Here is a 25,488-nt window from a genome sequence, read left to right as displayed (position 1 = left end):
GAAAAGATGACCTAGCTGTTGAGAGTCTCATACCTGGCCTTGAGGCTCCAGTGCCCCAGCACCTCGCCTCCCAGACCGACTCAGTTGCTTCCAACAGAACAGGTTTGTGAGCGTTAGTGTGAGCCGTAGGACCCCTTTATAGTGAATAGGAAGATCTTATCCACTTGACTAAACTGTTTTCTCTCCTCCCCCTAACCTCACCTGCAGTTTAAATTGACCCTGTTTTTATAAAGCTAATTTCAGCTAGTTCGTTAAAGGTCACCGTTAGCCTGCTGGAGAAGAATCTTACAGAAGCATTTGGTTGTTCATCCAGCACCCTCTCTTTGTTCCAGAGCAGGTGTTACGATAGACTGACAAGTGCTGGCCCTCTGCGGGTGACGCTATATATAATATATATTTTTTTGATCCAGTATATATGTCCAGAGAGGCCTCTGGATCTTGGGCATAGAATTGTGGGTATGTCTACACTGCAATCAGAGATGGGAACTTCAGCATGTTTGGATGTGTTCTAGCTAGCTCGAGTGCCAATAGCAGTTAAGCACTGGGAGCATAGGCTAGTTGCTGATGCAAGCCCGCTCAGGACCCTGGCTATGCAGTGGAGTAGCTAGCCTGTGCTCGCAAGCTAACTAGATCAAAGGTAACTCGGGTATCCCTACGCATGTGGCAATCGCCTTCCCTCCACCCCCAATTGCTTAGTAGACAGATCACGTCTTTATGGTTTGTTAATCCACTAATGTCTCTTTCACACTAGAATAAAAAGACCCGCCTTCTCCGCCCCCCCAAATTAGCTTCCCTTAAAATCACGTGTCGCTAGTTATAGACGCTTGTTAGTGGTGTGTTGCCAATATGAATATGAAATTTCCAATTTCCTGTTGAGATCTCCTGTGGATGTTAGGAATGCCAGTCTTCAGTGTCACCTATATCTTGTCTGTGTTCTGTAATTGGCAGTTCATCCCTCTTCCTTACTCCATAAGCCCTGATCCTGAAAATTGCTCCTACGGGTGGATCCTTACACCTTCTCAGAGCCCCACTGACTTCAACGGAATGTTTAGAACTTCTCAGGATAGGCCCCAGCTGACAGTGTCCCAACGTGCCACAGGACATCAGTAGTTTTAAGATACCTGAAATGTTACTTAACGTTTTTTACACAGAAATGAATTGTATCTAGTTTGGTCTATGGCTGACAAGCCTCTTCAGATAGTTGAGCTAAGCTACTTATTTATCTCGAAAAGGTAGTCAGCTGCATCTAAAATATTAGGCTTGCAATTCCTTGCTTCCCTGAAACCATGGTTTTAAATCCTCCTATGAGCAACTGTCTCCTTTGCAAAGTAAATTAAATAATTACCATACAGTCTGTCTTTCCAACAAGACCTTAAACCAGGCCAACAACAGCAAAAGCCTCCTCATTCCAGTCTTGACTTAAACAATATCCAAAGATCCCATGGAGTTTTTTGCAAGAGGGAGGGACTCTCGCTGTTCTCTTGGCTAATGTCTAGCTCATTCCATTGTGCAAGATTCTGACTTGACTGCTGCTCTCACCACTCCAGAGGCGGCTGCTTTCCTGGGGTAAATCTGGTTTTCTGCATGTAGGTGGTTAAAACACTTTGGGATCCTTCAAAGCTCTCTAATGGTGGAAAATTTTTCCCACCAGGATAATGTTAGATGTGGCTACATGCAGGTTTTGCAAACTGCCCTTTCAATACTAACTGGATGGTAACAGGAGTGTGACCGTATTAACCTAACAGTCTTGTGTGTGTGCTGTTTAATGCTGTCGTTGCTGTGGCCTGACGGCTGTTAATCTGGATTCAGATTCTCTCACTGGGGAAGATTCTCTACTTGACTGTTCTCTGCTTTCTAACCCCGCTGCTGACCTCTTGGATGAGTTTGCTCCTATAGCTATTTCAGCTCAAGCTCACAAAGGTAACCTGCCATTGGGCATTTTTGTCATACCTGTACCTGATGATGTAACCTGTGCTTCCCCTCTCGAAGAGCCAGTGTTTGGTTTGTTTGTAGCATAAGTCCTGTGTGACTTAGTATTGCCAGATTTGAGGAACATATCCTCTTCCCTGAAGTGTTTAGCTAGAAAGAGCCCATGAACCAAGTGACACTAATTACAGAAGTGACTAGGTTTCAGAGTAGCAGCCGTGTTAGTCTGTAATCGCAAAAAGAAAAGGAGTACTAATGGCACCTTAGCGACAAACCAATTTATTTGAGCATAAACTTTCGTGAGCTACAGCTCACTTCATCGGACGCATTCAGTGGAAAAAGTGACTAGGTGTTCAAGTGTAACGTACAAACTGAAAAGTTTAGGGAGGTATAGTTGTGGGAGGTGGGCTGGGGAACCTGAAGTGCAGAGTTACAGTGGGCTAACATATTGTGGCTATGAAGAATAGCAATTCTGGACCTTGGCCAGTGCATCTTGACCTGAGCATTGTCTAGTGACTAACGCGCATGCCTTGGTGTAGGAGATCTGGGTTCTGTTCCCAGTTCTGCTCTTGCTGTGTGAGGCAAGACCTTGTGCGTTCCACTGACCATCTGTACTAGGGTTTGAAGATACATGAGGCATGATTTTTTATTTTTTCCAGAGTTGCTCACCACTCCAGTGAAATCGGTGTGGGTGAAAATTAGGTCCTCATAATATTTGGCTCTGGGATGTTGACTGTCGCTCATCAGTTCAGAGCTTCAAGCACAGGTTTTAAGATGTTCTTTTCCTGCTGTGATCTTCCAGCTTCCTGCTCTGTGCTGAAGCGACCGCTGGAACATCTGTGCGCGCTCCAAGAGCATATTAGAAAAATGCCAGGCAATGAGTAATATGCAAATAAAATGTGGAGTGTACCTTGGATGGTAAATTTCTCTCTACAGGGGTTTTTCCTTCGTTTATTGCATTGAAAGGACAGGCCCAAAGAGCGAATACCAACCTGGATTAGACCTCTGGGTGTCTGTTCACACTAAGTTTTGTTTAGCTCAGTTGATAAACATCCCTATGGCAATAGAAAGCGTTCAGTCACGAGAGGAAGTGCCGTAGAAATAGTTTATCAATTTTTAGTCAATGGCATTTTAAAATGAGATTGCATTTTTCATAAAGCTTTTGGGTTTAAACAAGCAATTCTCCTAATTGCTCATTGCAACAGTAAACTTCCCTGCAACTTTATTCTGAGTAAATGGCTTGAAATGTAGGTTCACGGGCTATTATTTTGTGATGGAACTTGGTAAAATGGAAGCTCAAAATGTTGGACTTCAACGAGAGAATGAATTGAGAGAATTCTGCCTGATTTGCCACAGAAAGTAATGCTATTTTCATTGCCTTGAGGGCAAATTTGGAAGTCTCACTTTCCTCATCAAGCTTATTGGACACACAGATTTATATCTTTTTCCAAAACTCTTGTCTGTGACTGTTCTTCAAAATCTTTATTTTAGCACGTCTGGATGATCTCCTTTTCCATATAGCTGTCCGATCCTTTTTTTTTTTTTTTTAATTCTTCCAAGTTCTTTGCTTCAGTGAATCCTGTGGCAATAAGTTGCACAGGCGAATTGTCCACTGTGTGCAAAAGAATAATCAGCCTGAAGAACTCAATGCAACAAGATATCATTGATACCACAAACCTGCCTTAATCACGTCAGCTATTGGCTCAGGGGAACTGTGATAAATTTAGGAAGATTTTAAAATTGGGGTGCACACTTGTATCACTAACAATATCCAGAGATGAGTTGATATTCTCTCCAAACCACTGTGTCTTATTCAGCAAGTCACACTAGAGAATTTACACAATATGTGTTGCTAGATTGTATTGTTTTGTGGGCTCTAAATTAGAGCCCCTCAAACCTTGGTTGTCATTACTTTGCATTTACTCAACAAAAAACTGAATCCTGGATGTGTGGGATGAGAGACTGACAGAATAGTGTGTGTTACTATAAATTGCTGAAACAGTGAACTGAAGAGAAAATGCATCTCCTAACGAAACCCATCCAAAAGTACATACTTGCTTGCATTTTTCTCTTCTTGAGAAGGTGCCTAAATGAGTGCAGGTTTAAACACTCTTCCCTTAATGGCTACAGATGGAGATGGCTAAATGTATTACAAACTTCAATTGTCTCAAAGCTATCAACAATTATGGATAGAGCAGAAAAGAACGTTGGTTGACTCAAAAAGGTGTTCAGCTATTTGTCTTATTGCTGAAGAACTCGGGTCTTCCAAGCCATAAAGCCCACTTGCATGATCCTGGATTTTCTGCATATTCATTCTGTAGAAATGTGTGGTTTTCCCTTTATCCTCCTAAGAGCCATGTGTGTTCCCAGGGTTTCCTTCACCAGCACAGCCAAAACCTAATAGGATATCTATCAACTTCATCTAAAGGGATTTTAGATGAACCTCTTTACTCTGATTCCCTGAGCCATAGCGAGGGAATATACTTCACATAGGGTTTGTGGACCAGATTTTCCAAGGTACTTAGTTGCTTAAAGAAGCAGAGGAGCTTTTAGTGGGATCTTCCCAAAAAAAATCCCTAAGACGTTTAGGCACCTAACTGCCATTGATTTCAAGCCACTATTTGCCTTCTTTCCCACGGGCAGTAACTCGCGTGTCTTGGCTCATCTGACTAATCAGTCTTGGATCTTTTTGTACACCTCCCGTGTGCCAGGCTGCCATTTTTCTCCTCAAATCCCCCTTTATATATGGAGCCCCATGACCAAAGAGGTAGACTGGAACTGTATGCGTGTTTTGAGCACCAATAAGATGATGCAAAGGAACGTTTTAATTCCTCTTTGCCTTCGCCCCCAATCCTTGCTGGCTGTGCAGCATGCCAGCGTAACCTCAAACCCATGTTTCTAGCTCAGCTAGGAAATGTACTAACTGCTAAAGCATTGGGTTGGCCAAATTTTATTTTGGTTCTCATTATTTGGCTCAGCTGAGTATGTGCATGTATGTTTTAGGTTTGTTTTTTTTCTTGCTTTTGAGTTTAATTGACTCTTCCCCTACTACCTTCTTAGACTTACCAACTTAATTTCAACTTTTTATTTAAACTCTTGCTTTTTAACCACTTTAAAAAACGAAACAAAACAAAAAACAACCCTAACATTTTTGGCAATTCTAACATGCTTTTTCTGCTATCTTTGCTTCTCTACCTGCGTTTCTCCTTTACACTGCAGAAGATACTAATCTGATATCAGGCTTTGATGTTCCTGAGGGCTCTGCAAAGGTGGCAGAAGATGAGTTTGACCCTATCCCAGTATTGATATCCAAAAATTCACAAGGTAAGCCAGGATTTTTAAAAAGAACACACATGATGGCAACCAGTTTATTGGGTAGTCGTGCTAAGCCATACACATAAATTACACCAAAATCATATCTCCTTAGTGATCAGTGAGCCTAATTCTCCTCTGGCTCATGCCAGTTTGTCTTACTGCATTGTCTTTTAGGTTACTCCTGATTTTCAAACTTGGGGTGGGTGGGGAGAATCAGGCCCAGTGAGAGAGGATAATACAATATTGAGAAGGATTCGTTCACCACTTGGTCACAATGCCACTCACTCAGATTTGGCCTGGCTGCCCCACCGTCATGAATTAGAAAGTTTGCTGTGTGTGCCCCACTGCTTGAGAACTGCTGAGACAGGACAATGGGTATAAACCTTTAGTAATTCAAACATCTTGTCATCCCAGGAGTCAGCCACACATCCCATGCCCTGTACATGCCCTGCCACGGGGCTGTATCAACTCAATCACACAAACATTTCTATGGTGTAACTTTACTTCTTAAGGCCCTGATCCAGTGCCCATTGGAGTCAATGGTAAGGTGCCTATGGACGTCAATGGGCTTTGGACCTGGCCCAAGAAAGAGAAAAGGAGATTGATCTGTCTTCAAACCTCTTTTGAAAGTGAGTTCATCCTTTCTGGCTGGGATTTGCAACAGTGCCTATGAGAGTTAAGTGCCCAACTTCCAAAGAATTCCTGTAAGAGACAAGCACCCAAATCCCTAAGGCACTTCTGAAAATTCCAGCCTCAGTCATTAGGACTTTGCGGCCTTCCTGTCTATTTGAGTTCCAGCCTTGTATGTTTATGTTGCCATCCTATCTACAGACGATTGTTCATACTTATATAAGGATGTAGCTATTAAGAGGCATTGTCCCTTTAAAAATAAAATTAGGTGAATGATACTCCATTAATGGGTTTTTTAGGGACAGAGGTAGGCAGCTTTTTTGGAACAACTCCTGTCAAATGACTTGTTTCTGCAGTCTGGCTGCAGTGAAAACGTTTCTGAAGTTCCTGGTGAAATAACACATATTTTTATCACATGATCCGTTACTCTTCTTTGGCCAGTGGAACACTTGCCTTTTGTAATTCGCCTATATCCTGTCTTTCATAGCATGGAGCGTACTGCATGCCCGCTCTGCCGCTAATATTCGCTTTGAAAGAATGACCCTCGTTAAGAAAAATCCTAAGTCATTTAGGGGGGGGATTTTTCAAATGCCCTCAGTGCAGGTTTAAGTCTGCTCTGCTCCCACGTGAAGTCAATGGAAGGTTCACCACTGACTTGAAAGAAAGCAGAGGGGGGCCAGTGCTGAGGTGCTTTTGAAATGTCCACCCTAAATAAAGAAAAAGTCTTTGTATAGAGAATGATATAAATGCAATGGGGGATTTACAGGATCACTTAAAAAGCCTGTGAAATGGCTGTAAATGACTTAATGGTGTCTTGTAGAAATTTACTCTTTAAGTTATAGAAGTACTCTTAAAGATCTAGAACAGAGAACATCCTTTCTGTAGATTTTGTAACCCATCTTATAGCAGTATAGAAATATATCGTTAAAAATCCTATAGAATCCCATTGATTTGATTCTGATAAAATTCTCTGTTAAACTTTTCCATGCAGGCCCTATTGGGTGTAAATCTTGGCGGTGGCTGCTACCTTCTCTCCCTCACCAGTAAAAGATCTATTACCTGACCCATCTTGTCTCCCCTAATATCCTTGACACGGCTATAACAACACTGCATACCATAGTACCCGTAACATAGAATAGCTGAGCTCAACTTAAAGTTGCTTTCTCTGGTTGTTCTTTCTTTGCTTGTGCTTGTACATCTGAAACTAACCTGTGTGTGTCCTGTTCAATACTGAATTCCTATCTCTCACCCTTTCAGGTGGGCATTCTAGAAACAACGGTGGAAGCTCTGAATCCAGTCTTCCCAACCTAGCCAGGTCTTTACTGCTGGTGGATCAGCTCATAGACCTGTAGCAGTGACCCAGTAGCAGACGCAGTTTCTGTAACATACCTTATCTACGTTTTCATTTCCAGAGGAGTTAACCTTCAGGTTTTTTGGGTTTTATTTTAAATAAATAAATCTGCAAACAGAAGGAGACAAACCCCTATGTTCCCATCTCCCGGCCCAGGAACGGATTCTATTTCTGTCCCACCTACTCCCATAGTCCGTCCTTCAGCTCATCCCTGGTACAATCTGCTATGGTTCCTTGTGCACCTGTCTTGACTAGCATAGAATACCAGGGTTGGAAGGGACCTCAGGAGGTCATCCAGTCCAACCCCCTGCTCAAAGCAGGACCAATCCCCAACTAAATCATCCCAGCCAGGGCTTTGTCAAGCCTGACCTTAAAAACTTCTAAGGAAGGAGATTCCACCACCTCCTTAGGTAACCCATTGCAGTGCTTCACCACCCTCCTAGTTGTTAAAAAGTTCTTCCTAATATCCAACCTAAACCTCCCCCACTGCAACTTGAGACTATTACTCCTTGTTCTGTCATATGTCTAAAGGAAACGCTACTTACCATTATCCACTCTGCCGAGATTTAAACAGCTCCACCGAAAGCTTAACAGCAAACGAATTAGTGAATTGTAGTCTATGTATGATCCTTGCTAGAAATGGCACACAACAGATATTTTTTCCCTTAGGCTAGAGTGCTAATGTAAGTGTTTAACCTTTGAGGGGAGAAGGGAGGATTTCCGACAAACGGGCAAAAGGAAAGGACACACAAAATCACTAATGCTGTTCATCTCCTAGGTAGGAGACAATTAGGAGAGGATGGTTTTAAATTGGCAATATATGCTTCGGGGGGTGGGGTGGGGGGAAATTAAATTGGATTTTGCTGCAGTGCAGCTGCCCAGTAAATATGGTGATCATGTAAATTGAGAGGGTTTTCCACAACCCCTCTAAAATGATCCTGCTTACGAACAAATTGTGCTGTCTCAAAAAATAACCCAAAATGTTAAAGCTACAAAAATGACCCCAAGTGAAATATTTCAAAATTGAGAACCAAATACATGCGAGTATGGCTGTAGTGTCTTTTTACTGAATGAACTGTTGGCCAAAAAGGGCAATGTGGCAGCAGCGGATGTATTCCCTTGTTGTTTTTGTGTGTGTGTGCGTGTGTGTGTGTGTTTAAAAAACAAACTGTAAATTGTGTACAAACCAAATTGTCCAACAGTTGTTGGTTGTTTGGTTTTTTTACCCTGGGTTTTAGTCAAACGTCTCGTATGTGTTCTGGATTTTCCTCTTTTCCCTTGTAACTACATATAGTGCAACATAGTTAAGTATGGAACCATTTTTCAGTAGACAAGTTACTGTAAACTTTATTCAGATCTTCAGTCTTTGTAGAACAAGCATGCACTCTCCTCAAACAATTGGAGATAAGTGCTGACAAGCTAGATACAACTTGATGGCATTTACCTTTTTTCTTTTTACCTTGACATGCTTAGTTTGTCAACTAACTGGATACGCTAAACTTGTTTTCATTGGCTTATGATCTTAAAGTCCAGCATTCCTATCATATATTTGAAAATTCTTCCTGAATAAAAGGACTCGTCCTCTGTAGTGGAATAATTACTAGCTTACTGCTAACCTTGTGTATGTGTATGTAGCTGTATTGATAAAAGTGCAGATTCTCATGTGCGAAAGTATGAATGACTAAATTATAGATGTATTGACCTCTCCCTGAGAGGGAAAGACATTAAAGTCTGTGAGCATTTCTCTCCTATTGCCAGTTTCCCCACTATTCCCCCCCCCCCCACACACACACACATTTAGTTTAACAAATTCTGTAAATAGAACTAACCATCAATTGTCTGCTCTCCAGTTAATCTTCTTTTACAATCTACACTTCATAATAAAAGTATTGCTTAAATGTGTTGTATCATTATATGTGTAAAACTGCACTTTCCAGAAGAAGCTTTACATGAGAGAACTATGGAAATGATCTTAGTAAAATTGTCAATAGAATTTTATTTTATTTTTTGTTGGTTTTTTATTCCTAAAGCGGGCAAATTGGACTGGAGAACATGAAAAAGCTTTAGATAGAAAGTTATTGTATAGCCAGATACAGAAAATACATGAAAAGAGAATGGATTTTAAAAAAAGTAACCATCTACTGTATATTAGAAACCAAGAGATTTCTGTGAATTAAAGTACTTTTAAAGAATGTTTAAGATTTTAAATTGAATAGAATTTGTTCAAGTGTTCTGGAATCAACATTATAAAAGCACTGGGTTGTTTTGGAATAATGCTATTCAAAAAGCAGCGGTGGATGTTCTTTTTATTGTTTTTAAAATAGCTATTCATGGATCTGGGAGGGAAATACAATACAATGGAAGCATAATCCTTTTTATAAAGGTGTGTGATTTAGACCCAGCTCATAAGAAAAGACTTGACACTGATTGTTAAGGAAATGTTACAGAAGAGATCTGTGGAATGGAAAATGCAAGTGAAAAATGAAGACTTCAGTTTCTTTAAAAGAGATGGGGGATTAATTTTAAAAATAGCTAAAACTGTTGTCAGCCAGCAAACATTAGGTTCATGTGGTGTAAACTGCCCAATTGGGAAGAAGTTGTATGAAGATTGCTAGCAAGAAGGAAAGGCACAGAGTGAACTGTCATCCGGTTTCTATGCCAAAGAATTTTGGTCCCCCGAGTGCCATAAGAATACAAGTTTACTAACCACCGTAAAGATGTTCTGTTACAGTCATGAAAACGAGGGGGGGAGACAAGTCAAATGCTTATCTGTCTCCTCCAAGGGCTGTTCCTCCGTCTGTTGTCCCAAAATGGGTCGGAATCTATGCTGAGTGAAGTGACGTGAGATGATTCTCCTTTCTCTGCTAGTACATGCTGTTGATTCATAGAACGATGACGAAGGAACCATCACATCCTGATATCCTTGGGTCACTAGTGCAGTTCTTGACATGAGTTTCCTTTGTAACTTAATAGATGCTCCTACCAGGATATTATACTTTCAAATGTAGCCACCATACAAAAGTCACAGCAACTCCCCTTTCAAGGCCAATGTAGGACGTCACATCCTTTGTTATAACATCAGGAGCAGGATTTATTTGTGGAGTTCCAAGTTATTGCATAAATTGGTGAACAGTTAAACGTTGAGCCCCTGAAAACAATTGATCAAAATGGGTGGGAGTATCTTCCAGTGGCAAAGATGACTGTGTGTCAGAGCTTCTGGGCTCTATTCCAACACATTGCCATGCGTATGCGGCAGTTGTGGCAAATCCCTCCATGGAACCCAGCAGTTGTGTGGAGGGGACTTCTCTGACTGATGGCCGGGCTACCATTTAAAAACCTATTTTAACTGGAGTGAGGAAGCTGCCCCTCTTCCCCCCTTCTTCACAACCAGCCCGGGGCTAGCTCTGCCTAAAATGGCTTTTCCGTAAAGCCATTTGAAAAGGCTGCGTCACTGGAATACAAGATCAGATGAGAATCGGGTGGCCCAGGTGAGCGTATAAAGTTGAGGCAATAGAGCACAAGGAAAAAATCCACCATCTCCTCAGTGAAGGTGAATAAGGGAAGCATAGATCACTTTTTTTTTAAAAGGTCACAAACAAACCTAGCCAATAGCCATGTGTTCCAGCTATTGTATTAGTTTTACCCAGTCAACATCAGACGATAGTATATGGCTTTGTCTAGATAAAATGTTTGGGACAAAACAAGCGGAATTACTCCATGGAAAGGCAACCTCCGTTCTGGCAATACCTGTATTCTTTCAAAGGTTCTAATTGTAGGGCCTGATCCAGTGTCTATTAAAGTCAATGGAAAGTTTCCCATTGACTTGAAAGTGTATTGGATCAGCCCTCCTAGCCGACGGCGAAAGCTGTTCAGTGTATGTTTTGTTTTCTTGCCTTAATTATTTTAGTATCTTGCAATTACTGCACAAGGTTCATAAAAAGAAGAAAGCCGTTCAAGTGTTGATATTCTAACCTGTAACAAGCTGTCTCTTCCCTCTCGCCCACTATAAGCATTAAGGTTATTACAGGTTTTATGTATTGCTAATCTATTCAAACTAAAGTCTCAAAGCAGCAGTTATCACTTAAAGTTGATTTTTTCTGTGTGTATACTTACTGTAGCAATGTGCACTACATCTGTTTGTTGTGAGTATTCTACACTGCGGCATTGTGCAGATCCTGATCTATCCCAGAATGTATATTTTTAATATTTACCTTCTCTCTGAAGAAGATAAAGCAAGTTGATTTTCTTGAAGTGTTTTCTTTAGTACAATGTTTTAAGTCTAAAAATTTCTGCCATGTATTGTATACGGGGGGGGGGGGGACAAGTTAGCTAAACATAGTTCTAGCTTTTGTGTAAGGGCAGCTGTCCATTGGCAGTGTATTTCTCGGCATGCTAAAGTGTTAGAGTACCATCTCCCACCAAAAAGAGGTTGTGTGCATCCCATTCTTGCACAACTTTATCGAGGTTGGCCACTGGACCTGTAGAGGATGCCAAGAAACTGCTGTGTGGAGATTGTGGGTGTTCTGTGTGTTCATAAAAGGCAACCAGGCATCTTGTTTAGCTTGCTTACCGATAGTGTGACTGGAAACGGTGCCGTGAAATAAAATGGGCAGGATTTCAAAGCTAGCAGCACTGTCGTAGTTTCACTAAGCCTGCCTTTTACATTCTAACCACAGCTATTTGTGGAATGGTCCTTTCTGCCCTTCACCCATGACATAGAATGATATGGCTGGTACCCTTTTTAAAATAGAAATCTCCTTCCCTTGAGTGCCTCAGTCACCTTGGTCTCTCTCTTTGACCTGGAATGGGAATTGTTGGACCACCCATCATGTTGGAGACTATCTACAGTAGCTAACTTAAAGGATCCACTTGCACTAATGTTTACATTGCATGCTCCTCCAGACTAATCAGCGACAAAACCTGGGGCTTGGGCCGAACAGAACTGCCTCCCTATTCCTGTCATAGAGTAGCTTAACTTTTACACCATCCTCATGCAGACCTTGAGCACTTCAGAGTCTGTAAGTTTAGCCTATCTCCCTATATTTTTTTTAACTCGCTTAAACCGTTTTTATATAGCTGTAAGAACAAACCCATTGGTTTACTGCCCCTGTCCAAAAGGGGACACCCCTAAATATTTTAACAAAGCTTGGCATCTTCTTGTTTTGTTGGTGACGGGAGTGGTGCGCTTGCTACTCTTGTAGCTAATCCTTACTCTTCTCTTAGTGTTGGTGAAATGCACGGAGAGAACCAGAGAACTTATAACATGGGCCTGGATCCTTCATCAATGTTGAATCCATTGTGGGGCCGAGTGATTGATTTGATTAATTTTAAAGGGTACCGCTTAAAATTTTCACATTTTCTTCCTTCAGGAAAAGATGCAGGAAAATTTCCGTTGGTGATGAATTATGGTAGATCTTTGTCCTTCTCTGTTAATATCGCCCTCACAACTAAAATGTTAATTACCTTGTAAAAGCATTGAACCATCAGAAGTTACACTGTGGGGTGGCTGGCCCCTCTCTTGGACAGTGCTGTCCCAACTAAGCCAAGGTGGCACCTCAGACTTGTATACCTTTACTGCATTTCTGCTAGTCTTTATTTGTCATATGATAGCAATATGCTAGAATACAGTGGCTGGCCATTTAAAAAAGAACAGCTCCTATCAGAGGACCATCAACTCATAATGGTGTTGGGGAGCCAGGTTTCCCCCACTCCTAGTTAGAATAGGAAACAAGTGTGATAGCATAGGTACTGGTGTGGTAACCATTGGCAAATGTTGAGATTCTGATGGCAACCACTGTACGCTTGCCTAGAACTCCATTTCTGTCGACACATGACATCTCATGTGGCACACCTATACATACTTGTTTGTCTTTAAAATCTTTAATATGATCTAATTCTTGTAGTACCTTCCAGCAACTATTACATAGGCTCAGGGTGAAACTGGCCCCGGTGCAAGAGGCCAACACAAGATCTAGGCTCTGCATAAGCACTGTTTTAGGCACGTAAGTCTCACTAAATGGTGCAGAGGCCTTGACTTGGTCTTCTACAGAGGTGAATTTTAACTCCCGAATGTACATGGCCCTCCACACTTAAGCCTGAGTGAGGTATTGAGGCATGGAAGGTGCAGTGGCTACCCAGGAGAGCTTCTAATTGCCTTGCATGCGTCTCTGCAGGATGTAGGCCTAGCCCAGAGCCACTGGTCTGGCATGGGCTGAAAGCCTTGGACAGGACACGTGCACAAACTGCAGCTGCCCTGACAGCCCATAGTTTGGAATAGCTGCCACAGGGCAGCTGCTTTGCCTATCGGAAGCTAACAACAAAGGCAGAGAGCAGAATGTCATGGAACAAATTATGCTACCTTCCTAACCTTGACAATGTACTTATCCGGTGCTATCCCCATATTCTGTTCAGATGGTTGCTGCTACTGTCCTTAACTGATTGGGGCTTAAATCATATTGAACCTGTTTTCCCTCCCATCTCTACCTTTTTATAGATCATACTCTGTACACAGTGATTGTAGATACATGCTTATTATGTAGATAACACTGAAGGAAGAAAAATCATTCTGGTAAAATGATTTGTCTAGTGAAATATTGAATAGTTTGCATTATAAGATTATAGTGTAATTTGCATGTATGTTACATCTGTGATGATACATGCTCATGGCCCTCTTTTTTTCCTTCTTATTTTCCTGTACCACATCATGTTCCAATGTAACTGCATAATTGAGAAAGGCTTCTCCAAGTCTTGGTCTTTGTCAGCTGCTGCTTTAAAAATCATACAACAGCACCCAGCTTGGGAAATATATAATCAACCTCTTGGAAGGAGGAAAAAAAAAAATCTATAATTAGGCCTTTTTGTTACTATAGTTGAACTGAGATTAGTATTTAAGTTTAAATCATTGCTGACAACATACGCTTCAGAGAAGGTAGACAGTATTTTTGTACAGTATCTTAGAAAATGCTCACCTATATCTACACTGTTTTACTTTACAGTGTAATGTTTCTTAAGTGAAAGTTTCCCAATAAACAATCATTTGGCTGTCTGAGTATTGTCTTTAATTATGAGAAATGGGTGTAATCTATCTGTTTTATGCCCTGAAGTTCAGCGTGTTTCCATATTTAATATACGCAGAGGTTGGCAGGAGGAGGGGGTGATCATGCAAGTTTTCAAAACTGATGTTTTGTTTAAAGCAAAAGGAAGTGTTGGTGCATCTTTCTGTCCTATCGCTTGATGAATATCACTTACCAAAACGCAAATCTTTTTGTCTGGAATCTATACTGCTTAGTTTTTCATGTGCCTTTTTCCTATCCTCTTGCTAACATGAGTCCAATGACATACTTCTAACCTGCTAATAGTTCTTTGAAGGTAAGATATCTTGTATTCTGATAACTGTCTGTGTGATTCATAAGGCAAAAACAAGCCAACTCTTGGGCTTCTGTAACTAGAAGACAGCAGGATAGTAAGTGTCCACTTCTTCCTTTATTAGTAATGTCTTACTAACACCTAGAACCAAGCTAGTCCATTAGGGTCATGTTAGATATTTCATTTGTAATCATTATATAGGGTTGTTTAAATTTAACACGGTCTGTTTTGCAATGGCTTGAATACCATTGTGAAAATTACCAGATTTGATACAAAATCCTTGCTAAGGGGAACACGTTTATTTCTTTTAAAACACCTACTGCTTTCACAGTAAGGGACGTCAGTGTGTGTATTTTACATGCCCTAAGTGTATTGTCACTTTTCTGTGAGTCCGCTCCCAGAAACAAAATTAAATATTTAAAAAATGCCCAACAATATACCGTAGAACCCCTATTTGATGAGCTAATTGGAAATTGAGGCATTCATAAAATCCAAGAGTTCATAAAATTGAAGACCTCAACTTTGCAATAGGTATGGTGCATAAGTTGCAGTGTGGTGCACTTTGTTGTTGTTGTTCGTTTTTGTTTTTCAAGCCACTGCAAAGTGATTTGCAAGGCACTGAACGCATCAGAAAGTGAATGATGTCAACTCGTTGTTCATTGACATTTGTTGTTATGATTTTTCCGCCCTCCCCGTCAGGAAAGATGGTTAATATAAGAAGTCATTTGTAAGATTGGTATTTGTAAAATCGAGGTTCAACTCTACTGCTATTTGCACGTAGGGGGCTGTTATGTCAATAGGCAGTGTTGATTATACCGAGACCTGTCTGTTCACTGGTACTTCACTCTAGACAGCAGTTCTCTGAAACAAAAACCCACATAGGTTGTGGTTCTTGTGGGTGACCTAAAAAGATCCTCATAGAACGGCATCAGGAGGGAATGTTGAATTGGAATGTATGCGTATCTAACATCTTACATCTCTTTTTAACATGTTTTACTTGTGGTGTCCTTAATTGTTAGGAAGTGCTGAGTTGTTCTTTGGTTTTTTTGTTTTTTTTTTCCAGTTTGTGTACAGTGAATGCCTTGCCTGTTCTTAATTTTATTTTCCCATTTTCCATGTGTGGCAGTTTATATCTGATCATCATGACGTTTCTGATGTGGTTAAGTTTCTTTTGCGTTCATGACTACATGGATATAGCCCCTCGAGTAATGCTCTTGTTTTGTTCTTATAGGTTTGCAGAGGGAACAAGCTGTATATCCTGACCTAACGACTGAGCACAGTAAACTGTCTGCTGCTACCGATGTACTTCCTCTGTACAAAGGCCAGCCTGAGATGCTCGAAGCGAAAACTCAGCACAATTTGGAATCTGATTACTTCACAAGAGGTGGGCCTTCAAGCAACAGTTCCTTCCACAGCAGTGAGGGAGAGGGGACAGACCATGAGGTGGACATCTTGGATTGTAGTGGGTCCAGGCCTTTACTTATGGACTCAGAAGAAGAAGAGGAGTCCAGTAAGTTGCAATCCACACTCAAGGAAAAATGTATGGCTTCCAAAGAAGATTCCAAGCCCCAGCCTTCCCAGAGCCGGAGGGGGGAAGCTCTGTTTACAGCCTTCCAGCAGCACTCCGGAGAGATTTTCAATGAGCCAGATGTCTTTGCCACGGCTCCTTTCCGAAGCTCAAGAATAGTGCATGATGAGCTGGACATCTTTACCAAAGCTCCCTTCATCTCCAAGAGCAATGTGTCTGTCAGGCAGCCAGAAGAGGCAGATGTATTCCTACGTGCCCCTTTCACAAAAAAGAAAAGCTTGGAAGAGTTGACTTCTCATAACGTTTCTAAGGAGCCTCACGTTCCAGCCTCTTTCCTAGGTCAAACTGGTGATGTCCAACATGTAGATAACTTCAAGTTCCGAAACTTGGATACAGGAACATGCGGATTGTCTGTCTCATCTAGCGCTCAGTACTGCAGGGTAGGGTTTATTCAGCCAGCCAACCTTCCATCTCATTCCATAAGACCAGTAGAGACCCAAGAAGGCATTCCTCCCAAAGGTACATTTAAAGATCATGGTTGTATTCCTAATGATAAAAACCAAGGACATGCACTCCCCCAAGAAGCCGTCTTGGGTTCAATGGTTAGTAAGCCTTTCCGTCCACAGTCTCTATCAAAGTATTCCCGTCACTACAGTCCGGAAGATGGGCAGGGTCTGGAAGTCCAACCCATAGCAGCATACAAAGTGGTTTCTCAGACCAACAAACAGGCTATCGCAGGATCTGTGTCTATTGCTTCTCTGTCTTCCAGGACTAAAGAGCTACCCAGCATTGACCCATTTGCTTCAGCACCCTTTCCTTCCAAATCTGGAAAGCAAAAGCCTTAAACAGTCTGAGAGAAATGGGGGGTGTGCATATCTCACAGGACCTTCAATCTCTTAGTCGAAACAAGCAACATAGCAATATTTTTTTCAAATATTATTTGATACTCAGTTAAGCCTTTTTAAGTTATGTTAGATAGTTTCAGGATATTGAATGCCAGGCTCTCAAGGTTTTCCCCATCCTTTTTGAGTTGCTGTTTTTCCCCAGTATTTTTTTAGATTCTTATTTAAACCGGTAATACTCCATACTTTCTGGCTTCAGTGGGGGGAAATCCAGCGGGGATAAAATGAATTACCACTGATACTAGCATACAGTTAGGATGCTAGAGCAAATCAGTCAGGACAAGCTAATGCTCTGGAGAAGAAATGAGTTTGAAGTAGAAAGGTTGTCATGATTCTCTTCCCCCCTACCTCTCCCCCCCGGCCCCACCTCTTACCAAGGGGAATTCTGGAAGAGACCAAAGGACAACTCTTCCCAACTGTTAATCAATGTCATCACAAAATCAGGAGCTGTAGATTGGGAACTTGATGAAGAGTGTGTGTGTGTGTGTGTGTGTGTGTGTGTGTGTGTGTGTGTTTATCATATGCACGTGGAGTAAAATTGACACGTGCCACTAGTCTGCCACAAGACCTCTGCACCATAGAAGACCTGTTTTAAGTATTGCATAGGCCCTCTGTTGGCCTTCTTGCCTATAGGCAGGTTTTACTCATTGCAGATGTAATAGGCAATTTTCACTGTCTGCAGGTGTAATACATGAAAATGTATCTTTTTATGGACCTGATCCAAAACCTGTTGAAGTCAATGGAAGGACTTCAATGAGCTTTGGATCAGCTCTTTGGGATCAGGTACGTATGGCTGGAAGTATCGGCATAGCAATCTTTCAGACACATTCTTCCTGTCACGTTTGGCTACGCTCCAGAAATACCATGATCCTACTGTGTTACTAAGGAAAAGAACAGTCGCTTAGTATTTATAATATAATTTAAAATGTTGGTGTATCACACTTGAGTTTAGGGGAAAATGTAGTTGTTTAGTGTGGAAGTTCATTGTGATATTTGTCATGTTACGGTTGGTGGCTGAGCACGAGTACAGTTGACCTCTTCAGGAATTGTTAGTCTCACAGTGTGCCTTTTCACACAGGAAGGAAAAAGGCAAGTATCCTTAATTAATAAGTGTCCACGTTTAATGGGAAGTACCAGGTAGCAAAGCAGTCCCTGTCAAATCTGTTTTGTTTTTCAAGCTATTTCACCCAAGAAAACACTTCTAAATGTCGGACTATAGGGATGCTTTTGGCTGATGATCATTAATAGTGGTGTCCTTTTTTTAAATGCCTGGTGTATCCAGAGAAGCCACTCTCCTAGTGGACATCCTAGAAGAGGGCGATCTCGGGAAGGTCTCCATGACTCTCATTTTCTAAGGGCCTGATCCAATGCCTATTTGAAGTCAATGGAGACAGTCCTGTTGACGCCAGTAGTCTTTGAGCTGGCTCTTAAAAGCGTAGCCATGATTTTGTTTCCAATTAAATTTGACAACTGAATAAAAATGACCTAGAGCTTTGCACTGAAAATGAGGGGAAAATTCTGCGCTTGGTTACACTCTCAACATCTCCTTGAATTCTCTGGCCTTGCATGGGGGAAAATCTTAAGACAGCGTTGGTTTGCCGAGGTTTTAAAAGTTTGTAAATAGATGGTGTGGGACTGGTGTTAAACTCTGCTATCTTACAAGATAGACAGGTCCTCCGAGAAACTGTTAGCTTTATTGAACAGAGTATGTAGCGGGGGGGTTCTCCTCTCTCACCGGTGTCAATCAGTGTGTGACTTGTAAATCTAGCAGAGTCTCACAAGTGTAAAGCTGGTGTAAATGAGGGTAGAATTGGGTCCAGTCATTTAAACACAAGACTTTCCAGTCTCATGGGAAACTGCTTTACAAGAACTCAGACCTATGACTTTGAGCTGCCAGGAGCCCAAATAGCTGTTCAAGGAACATAAAAGGTACATTGAAACTACATATTTGCAGATCTTTGCTATGCAAAGCAAAACATTTAGTCCTATGGCTCACTGTTAACATAACAGCCAGGGAGGGAGAATTAGAACAAACTTGTCTGCCACCAAATGGGTGAGGATTAATGAAACACAATTCATCTTCCCTTGCCCAACCCACACTGCAGTCAGAATGACACGAGCCACATTTTGCTGGTGGACTGGTGCAGTTCTGACTTCAGCGGGGCTGTACGAAAGTAACCAAGGGTAAAGAACTTGACCTGATGTGCTTAATACTCAGGTAGGGGAGGGAAGAATACTTGAAAATAAGGAGCATAGATGGCTGGCGGTCGGTGATGTGGTTAGTCTAGCTCAGGTTTAGAGCCTTTTTTTAAAAGGTGGGCAACTTCCTGCTGTTTGTCTGTTGTGTTTCAAGTCAGGGTCTGCCTAGGAAAAACCACAGCTACAAAATCTGTCAGCCATCCTAGAAAACGGAAGTACTGTAGACCCGTTTCTGAGTTTCTTGGATGTAATGTTTCTCCCCAACTAAACCGAGGATATAGTTTGTGTGTGGGTGGCTTGGTTGGTTGGTTGTTTTTAAAAATAACTTATCAAATGCGTTACTGCTGGAATAGATGAATGCGGAATGCCTGGAACATCTGCGATGTCAGACTGTGAAATACAAGGCATACAGATGAGGCTTAGCATTCGGGCGCAAATTCATCCCTGCACTTTTGCAATCCCCTGTTATGGTCCTTCATGGAACCTGGAGACAGAACTTTGCCCTGAACTGTGAACTTCACTTGGCGAGGTAGTGGAGGGAAGGAAGGAGAAATGTAGGTACTATGGGCCTGAATCTGGTGTAAATGAGGAGCCACTCCATGGCAGTAAATAGTTACACCAGCATAAATGGGATGAGAACTGGACCCATTGTAGCTGATAACTGGATTCCCAAACCTAGGTTCTTTATTTTATGGGTGTGTCAGTTTTTTTTTTTTACTTGAAAAAGTTACTATAGAGCTCTGTTGCTCTAATGTCTGTTACTTGGAATGCTTGACCTTTTGTGAAAAGTACTGATGGAAAAGTATGAGCAAATCCTTCTTCAGACTCCTGCTAGGATCCAGCTCTTTGCTTTCTTGCCAATTAGTGTCCGTAAGGAAGACCGGAGTTACCGGTAAGTCAGATCTAGCTATCTTACACTGCCAGGTAGGATAGAAAGGGAGAATGGGAAATGTACAGTAGCTTTGACAGCTGAGAGTATTTTCCTCAATTTCTTTACTTAGGTTTGTTATGGATTGAATTTTCCAACCAGGATGTTGGCAGTTGACATCTCATTTCTCAAGCACTTTTTATGAAAAGCAAGTTAAAATTGTACACAAACTAACAATCCTGCTAGTAAACCCAACAGGTGAATAGTTTTAACTACGTACAGGAGCACTCTGTTCAGATGAGTTCATTTTGCTCAATCTACCAACCACTGGAATTTTGGTTATGATCAGAAAACTCTGAAAATTGCATCTTGTTGCCCTACTAATCTGATTTTTCCAGATCAACTCATTCCCCCCCACACACACACACCTCTCAAGTTGCCAGCATGACAACCTCAACCTGATCAATTAAAAATGGAGTTGTGATCTCCCTGTATCATCTAAAGTTCACTGTTTTAAATGCACGTGGCAGAAAGTACTATGGAGCTTCTGGGTTTTTTGGCAACCCTGATTTCATAAGGCTTTGACTTTTTTACTGTTCAGTAGACAGAGCTACACAATCCAAATGTGACCATTTAAATCACTTTTCTGAATGTACGCACAACTTAAGAAATGTAATCAAACTTTTTTTTTTTATTTCTGCCACTTCCCAGTAACCAGTAAAATTGCAGCAATCAGTTTTCAGTTTTGGCTCTGGCCAAAAGTGTTAAAGATCCCTTTTCAGAAGCAACCAAGACCTGTTGAATTTCAAGGGCCTTAGGCTCCTAAGCTACGTGGGCACTTTTGAGAATAGTACCCTTTCCAGTCTTGCAACTGGATCAATGCAGATCGTGCCTGCCCGGAATCCCATCATGGTCACTGTTTTAGGGGGTCACCTGCACAAAACAAGGTCTTGGTGAACTTCCTGGTTGGCTTTAAGCAATCGGCAGCTCAAGGAGCTCTTTCTAAGCTCTGCAACTCAGTGGCTGTCCCTATTTGACTTTCTAGGAAGGAGGAGAAAACTCCTCTCTTCATGATAGCAGCAGCAGGATATGAGGGAAGGTCATTTTTGTTCTGATTCTCCTTCCTCCCTCTCCCCAGTCCACCTTGACTTTAACCATACTACAAATGTCATACCACAAATCACATAAGGTTTCTCCTGGTTGACCCCCCCCCCCCCCCCCGCTTTCCAAATGCACTCACAGAAAGAACTCCAAATATCATTTCATGCTGCTGTGTAGACAAGTACCAATCAGTCCTGTGACAATCTTCAGCTTCTGTAATTCACAATTGTGGATGTGGGGGCATCGTTTCCCAGCTCGCTGCCAATTTAAATTTGAGTTTGGTTAAACCCTTTCCTTTGGAAAGGATTAATCAGAGCTTCTGCACACGCCAATTTAAGCCAGGCAATCAGCTCAGCTCTGTGCATCTCACTCCCCACGCATTTTTACAATGATCATAGCCATAAGAGCTGCTTTCGTATTAGTCAGCATCTTCTTTATCTTATTGCTCTGCTTCCAAGACTTGTAACTGCATCTGCTCTCCCTTCCAACCAGCTCAGTACTATACTATATGTGATTAAGTGTTGAGTTTACAATCTTATTCTCTTGAAGCTAGCGTGCACTCAATCTGCAATCTACAATATGCATGGAGCACACAGAAGATCCTAAACTTGCAAGAAACCCAAGTAATCAATCCTGAAACACTGTAGCGGGGCATGTTTTCAGCTACATTTAATATAGCAAGTTTTATACTGAGTGGGCTCTCTAGAACTGAGAGACTTTCAGTCACTCCAAAGTTGGGATTGGTTACGTTAACTCAGCTTCCACCAAAGATTGTCCTGTAGGAGAGTTGGTTATTGTTTGGGTTTTTATTTAAATCAAGGCTTCTTTAGGACACCCAAAGACTCCAAAGTATTTTCACCGTGTAATCTTTTATTCTGCTTTTGAAACACATTCCTGAATTATGATGAGCTGTGGTGGTGATCCTACCAAACCACAGCCTTTCGTTTTTGTGTTGTGTACTGTAAATGTTCTACTGTTATAATAAATCTAGATGTGCCGCCTGTGAAATTAGAGGGGTAATCACAGATTACTCTCTCCTCCTCCCCCCCCCCCCCCCAAAGAGAGAAAATAGAAAAAGGGATTCATAATCTTATGCAGGTATAGGGAGAGTAGATTATGTTCTGCGTGAAGAAGCCTGATGAGGAAATATCCAGTGGATCTGAATGAGGCAGATTCCACTAAGCATTGACGAAGATAGCGAAAGACTATCCTAATGTGACGTTCAAAAAGACAGCAAAGTCTTTCTTAAGGAACAGAGAGTCTGAGTTGGACATGTCAGATAACTGGGAATACAATCTGCATGTCACTGTAGGCTGTGTATTGTGAGACCAGAGCTTCATTTAAATCCCATTTTTATTAGGGTGACATGGGCATGGTGTTGGAAATACCTCGGACTTGCAGACTACGGGAGTCCTGTTGCACTCCAGGTGTGATTCCGCAATGTTGCTGGTAGTCTTGATGGAGAAATGTTAGAGCTGTAAACTGACGTCCTTTTTATTAAAAACCTTATCTGAATAAAATGTACCTTCCCTGCTCTGTGTTCCTTCTTGTTAGCATGAAATTGTCACCGGTCTGGATACAAAGCATTTGGTTTCGCAGTCTCTTTCGTCACGCTGGTGTTAAAGGAAAATTTCCTGATAGTTGAATTTCTGTATGCCCATGTATACCATGGTGCTCAGCAACCAAGGTCATGGGTGCCTCTAGAAAGACTGAAGAGAGAGGTAGGATTCTAGGTTTTGGACTAGGACAGCCAAACTAGCATGACTTCTCCAAGCACGGTCACACAATGGAAGCCCCATGTTATTTTTAAAGGGATCTTGATTTGCCTAACCTAGGGCTGCATAAATAATACACACATGATGGTGTGCAGCTAATCAGCACTCATGCAGCATCAGCGATGGATCCCAGAACCTCACTGCAAAAACAAAGGCTGTTATGCCACACAAACTCTGCTTTCCCTGGAAGTAGAGCATTTTACTTTCCGTACGTTGCCGCGACCTTGCAGTTTAACACTCACAAGTATACACCAGCTAGTATGTTACACTGAGCCTATTGATTTGTGGAAATGTGCCTTTAAAAAAAAAAATCAAAGAAAGTGCAGACATATAGAAGAGCAGTGTGGGCGGGTAAGGGAAGCCTCCAGCTTAGGAAAAATCTACCACCCCACCTAGTCTCTTTCAGGCTCTTCCCTGGGGGCAGAGTTGTTGAATTCAAGCATAAAACTCACAAAGGAACACCAAATAAAGCTATTCCCTGATAAACGCAGGGGCTCAGAGACCTTTTCTTCCGCACCCTCTTCCTTCTCCAGGGCCAATCCCTTGAACTGAACCACATCAACCCCTCTCTTGCAGTTCCCCTTTCTCCCTCAGCCACTTGCAGGCTTTTATAATTGATCCCTTTCCATGTTGGTTGGATAATTGAAGAGGGTGGCCTAGCCCCAGGCCCATCAAGGGGCAGACCACCCTGTTACAAGCAGGCTTCAGTGAAGCTTACAGGGAGGACTTACTCTGTGTCAGCACAAATGGTGGCCAAAGAACAACAAAGCAAGCAGAACAACTAATAAGAAATACAAGTGATGGGTGAACAGAATTTTCTCCAGCGGAAGAATGAAAGTCTGATGGGCAAAACTTTTGTGCCCCTGAATTGCTGCTTGCTTCTGAAGGGTCTGAGGCAGAAAAAACAGATGTGATTAGCCCAACCCTAGCTGCTCTCCAATTCGATATAGTGTATTGCTGCCAAATTTGAAGAGGCCAAGTTTTACAGTAATGCCCTTTAAATTAATCACAGGTGTATAGACTATGTGCTAATCTTGGTGAGATTATTGAGGATTCAAATGTTCCCTCTGTGAGAGAGAGAGAGACATACAGACCCTTATTCAGCAGCATTACTCTGTACAGCTCTGCTCAGTAGGTGAAATCTGCACACCAGAGACCCTCTGTGTCAAAGACTGCAATCTAAACGAATGAATGCAATACGCTAGTCTCAGACCAAATAGGTCTCCGGCAAGCTAGCTGGAGGAGAGTCTAGTCTGCCAAATTCTTGATGATGAAATCTAATCACAGATTTGTGCAACACATCTATGCTGCTGGGCTACTGCCAAAGGACAGTTACCCCCTTTTTGATCAGAGCAGTTAGCCAAAATCGAGGACCTTGCAGGTTGTGTCCACGGGGGGGAGATATTGATGATGGAGTCAGGTATCTCTGATGTGTTCCTGTTTGTTTACAAAGAACGTACAAAGTTCTGTTTGCCAGAACACAAAAAGAACCAAACAGCATGAACCAGTTTCTTTGCTCACAATGTCAAGCCACTTTCAGCCAGCACTCAGCCCAAAAAACTCCCTGTAGCTATTCAAAGGGCTATACTCCAAGAGTTGGTGCTTCCTTACTGCCTTCTCAATAAATGGGTTAGTCTCTTAAGGTGCCACAAGTACTCCTTTTCTTTTGCAAATACAGACTAACACGGCTGCTACTCTGAAACCTGCCTTCTCTGTGTTCGCTGGTCTTTCTGCTGTTTTATATACATAAACCTCGGCAAAACAGTATGAGCCAGCAACACCCTTGTCTGTTGTCATTTCTCTTACATGTGCTGTAGGATGAGGACTGTATTTTATTGATAGCCTTGCAGCAGGGGCCTGGCTCCTTTAGGAATTACTGCACTGCAAGTACGATGGCAGGTAGGTATTGTAGTCTCAGTTTAAGAGAGGGCAGTGTGAAAGACAGAGAGGGGAAGAGCGGCACTTTCTGAAAGGGCCACTGATCCTACTGAAACAAAATATGTGCTCAAGCAAGTGTCAGGCAAAAACAGAAAGGATCAGTTCTCTGGAGCAGCCACTTTCCCTGCATTTGACCAGCGCTCGACCCAGTGGAACTATGATCAGAGCTGGGGGTCTGTGGGTAGTGTTATAACAGAAATGTAATGAACACAGTGTGTGTCCCAAGCCATGGGATTTTGTTGGTTCCCTCAAAGCCAGAGCTCCTGGAATGATGTGACTATTTTAAATTACAGTTTTAATTTAAAAAACACCAACAACAAACAGTACATTTCTAGCTCTCCTCAGTATAAATGCTCAAAGCACAACAACTAGACGGTAAATAAAGCCTGCTACTTTTAAACCAAGCTTATGGTTGCAGGGGAGCAAAGACCTGATTTCTGAACGCTTGGGGGGTGAGGGGGGGGCAAAAATAACGGAGTTTTGCTCCCTGAATGTTGCTCCACTGTGTTACCCTAGCGTATAAAGCTCCTGCTCTTTTTTCCTAAAGGCAGAGGGCTTGCAGCCCTTGCTAAGCCCACGGCTCGGTGCCT

The 25,488-nt window shown here is 42.0% G+C and overlaps 1 protein-coding gene across 12 annotated transcripts in view; it reads left to right on the top strand.

The window, feature by feature from the left end:
• Positions 1–22,709, top strand: part of AAK1 (AP2 associated kinase 1) — a 126,158-nt gene extending 103,449 nt beyond the window's left edge. For 6 of the 12 annotated variants that reach the window (XM_073325207.1, XM_073325204.1, XM_073325205.1 and 3 more), the window contains one exon: positions 15,819–22,709. In XM_073325207.1, coding sequence (XP_073181308.1) covers positions 15,819–16,960 — 1,142 coding nt within the window. In that variant the 3' untranslated portion in view covers positions 16,961–22,709. Of the gene's footprint in view, positions 103–1,809; positions 1,921–5,145; positions 5,251–7,128; positions 11,474–15,818 lie in introns of those variants that run through there. The other 6 variants (XM_073325210.1, XM_073325209.1, XM_073325213.1 and 3 more) reach the window with 4 other exon arrangements.
• The last annotated feature ends 2,779 nt before the right edge of the window (positions 22,710–25,488 follow it).

Source organism: Lepidochelys kempii, chromosome 26, assembly GCF_965140265.1.
Source record: "Lepidochelys kempii isolate rLepKem1 chromosome 26, rLepKem1.hap2, whole genome shotgun sequence".
NCBI lineage: Eukaryota > Metazoa > Chordata > Testudines > Cheloniidae > Lepidochelys > Lepidochelys kempii.
The sequence above is the reverse complement of the archived record's forward strand: the minus strand, read 5'-3'. Positions and strand labels throughout refer to the sequence as shown.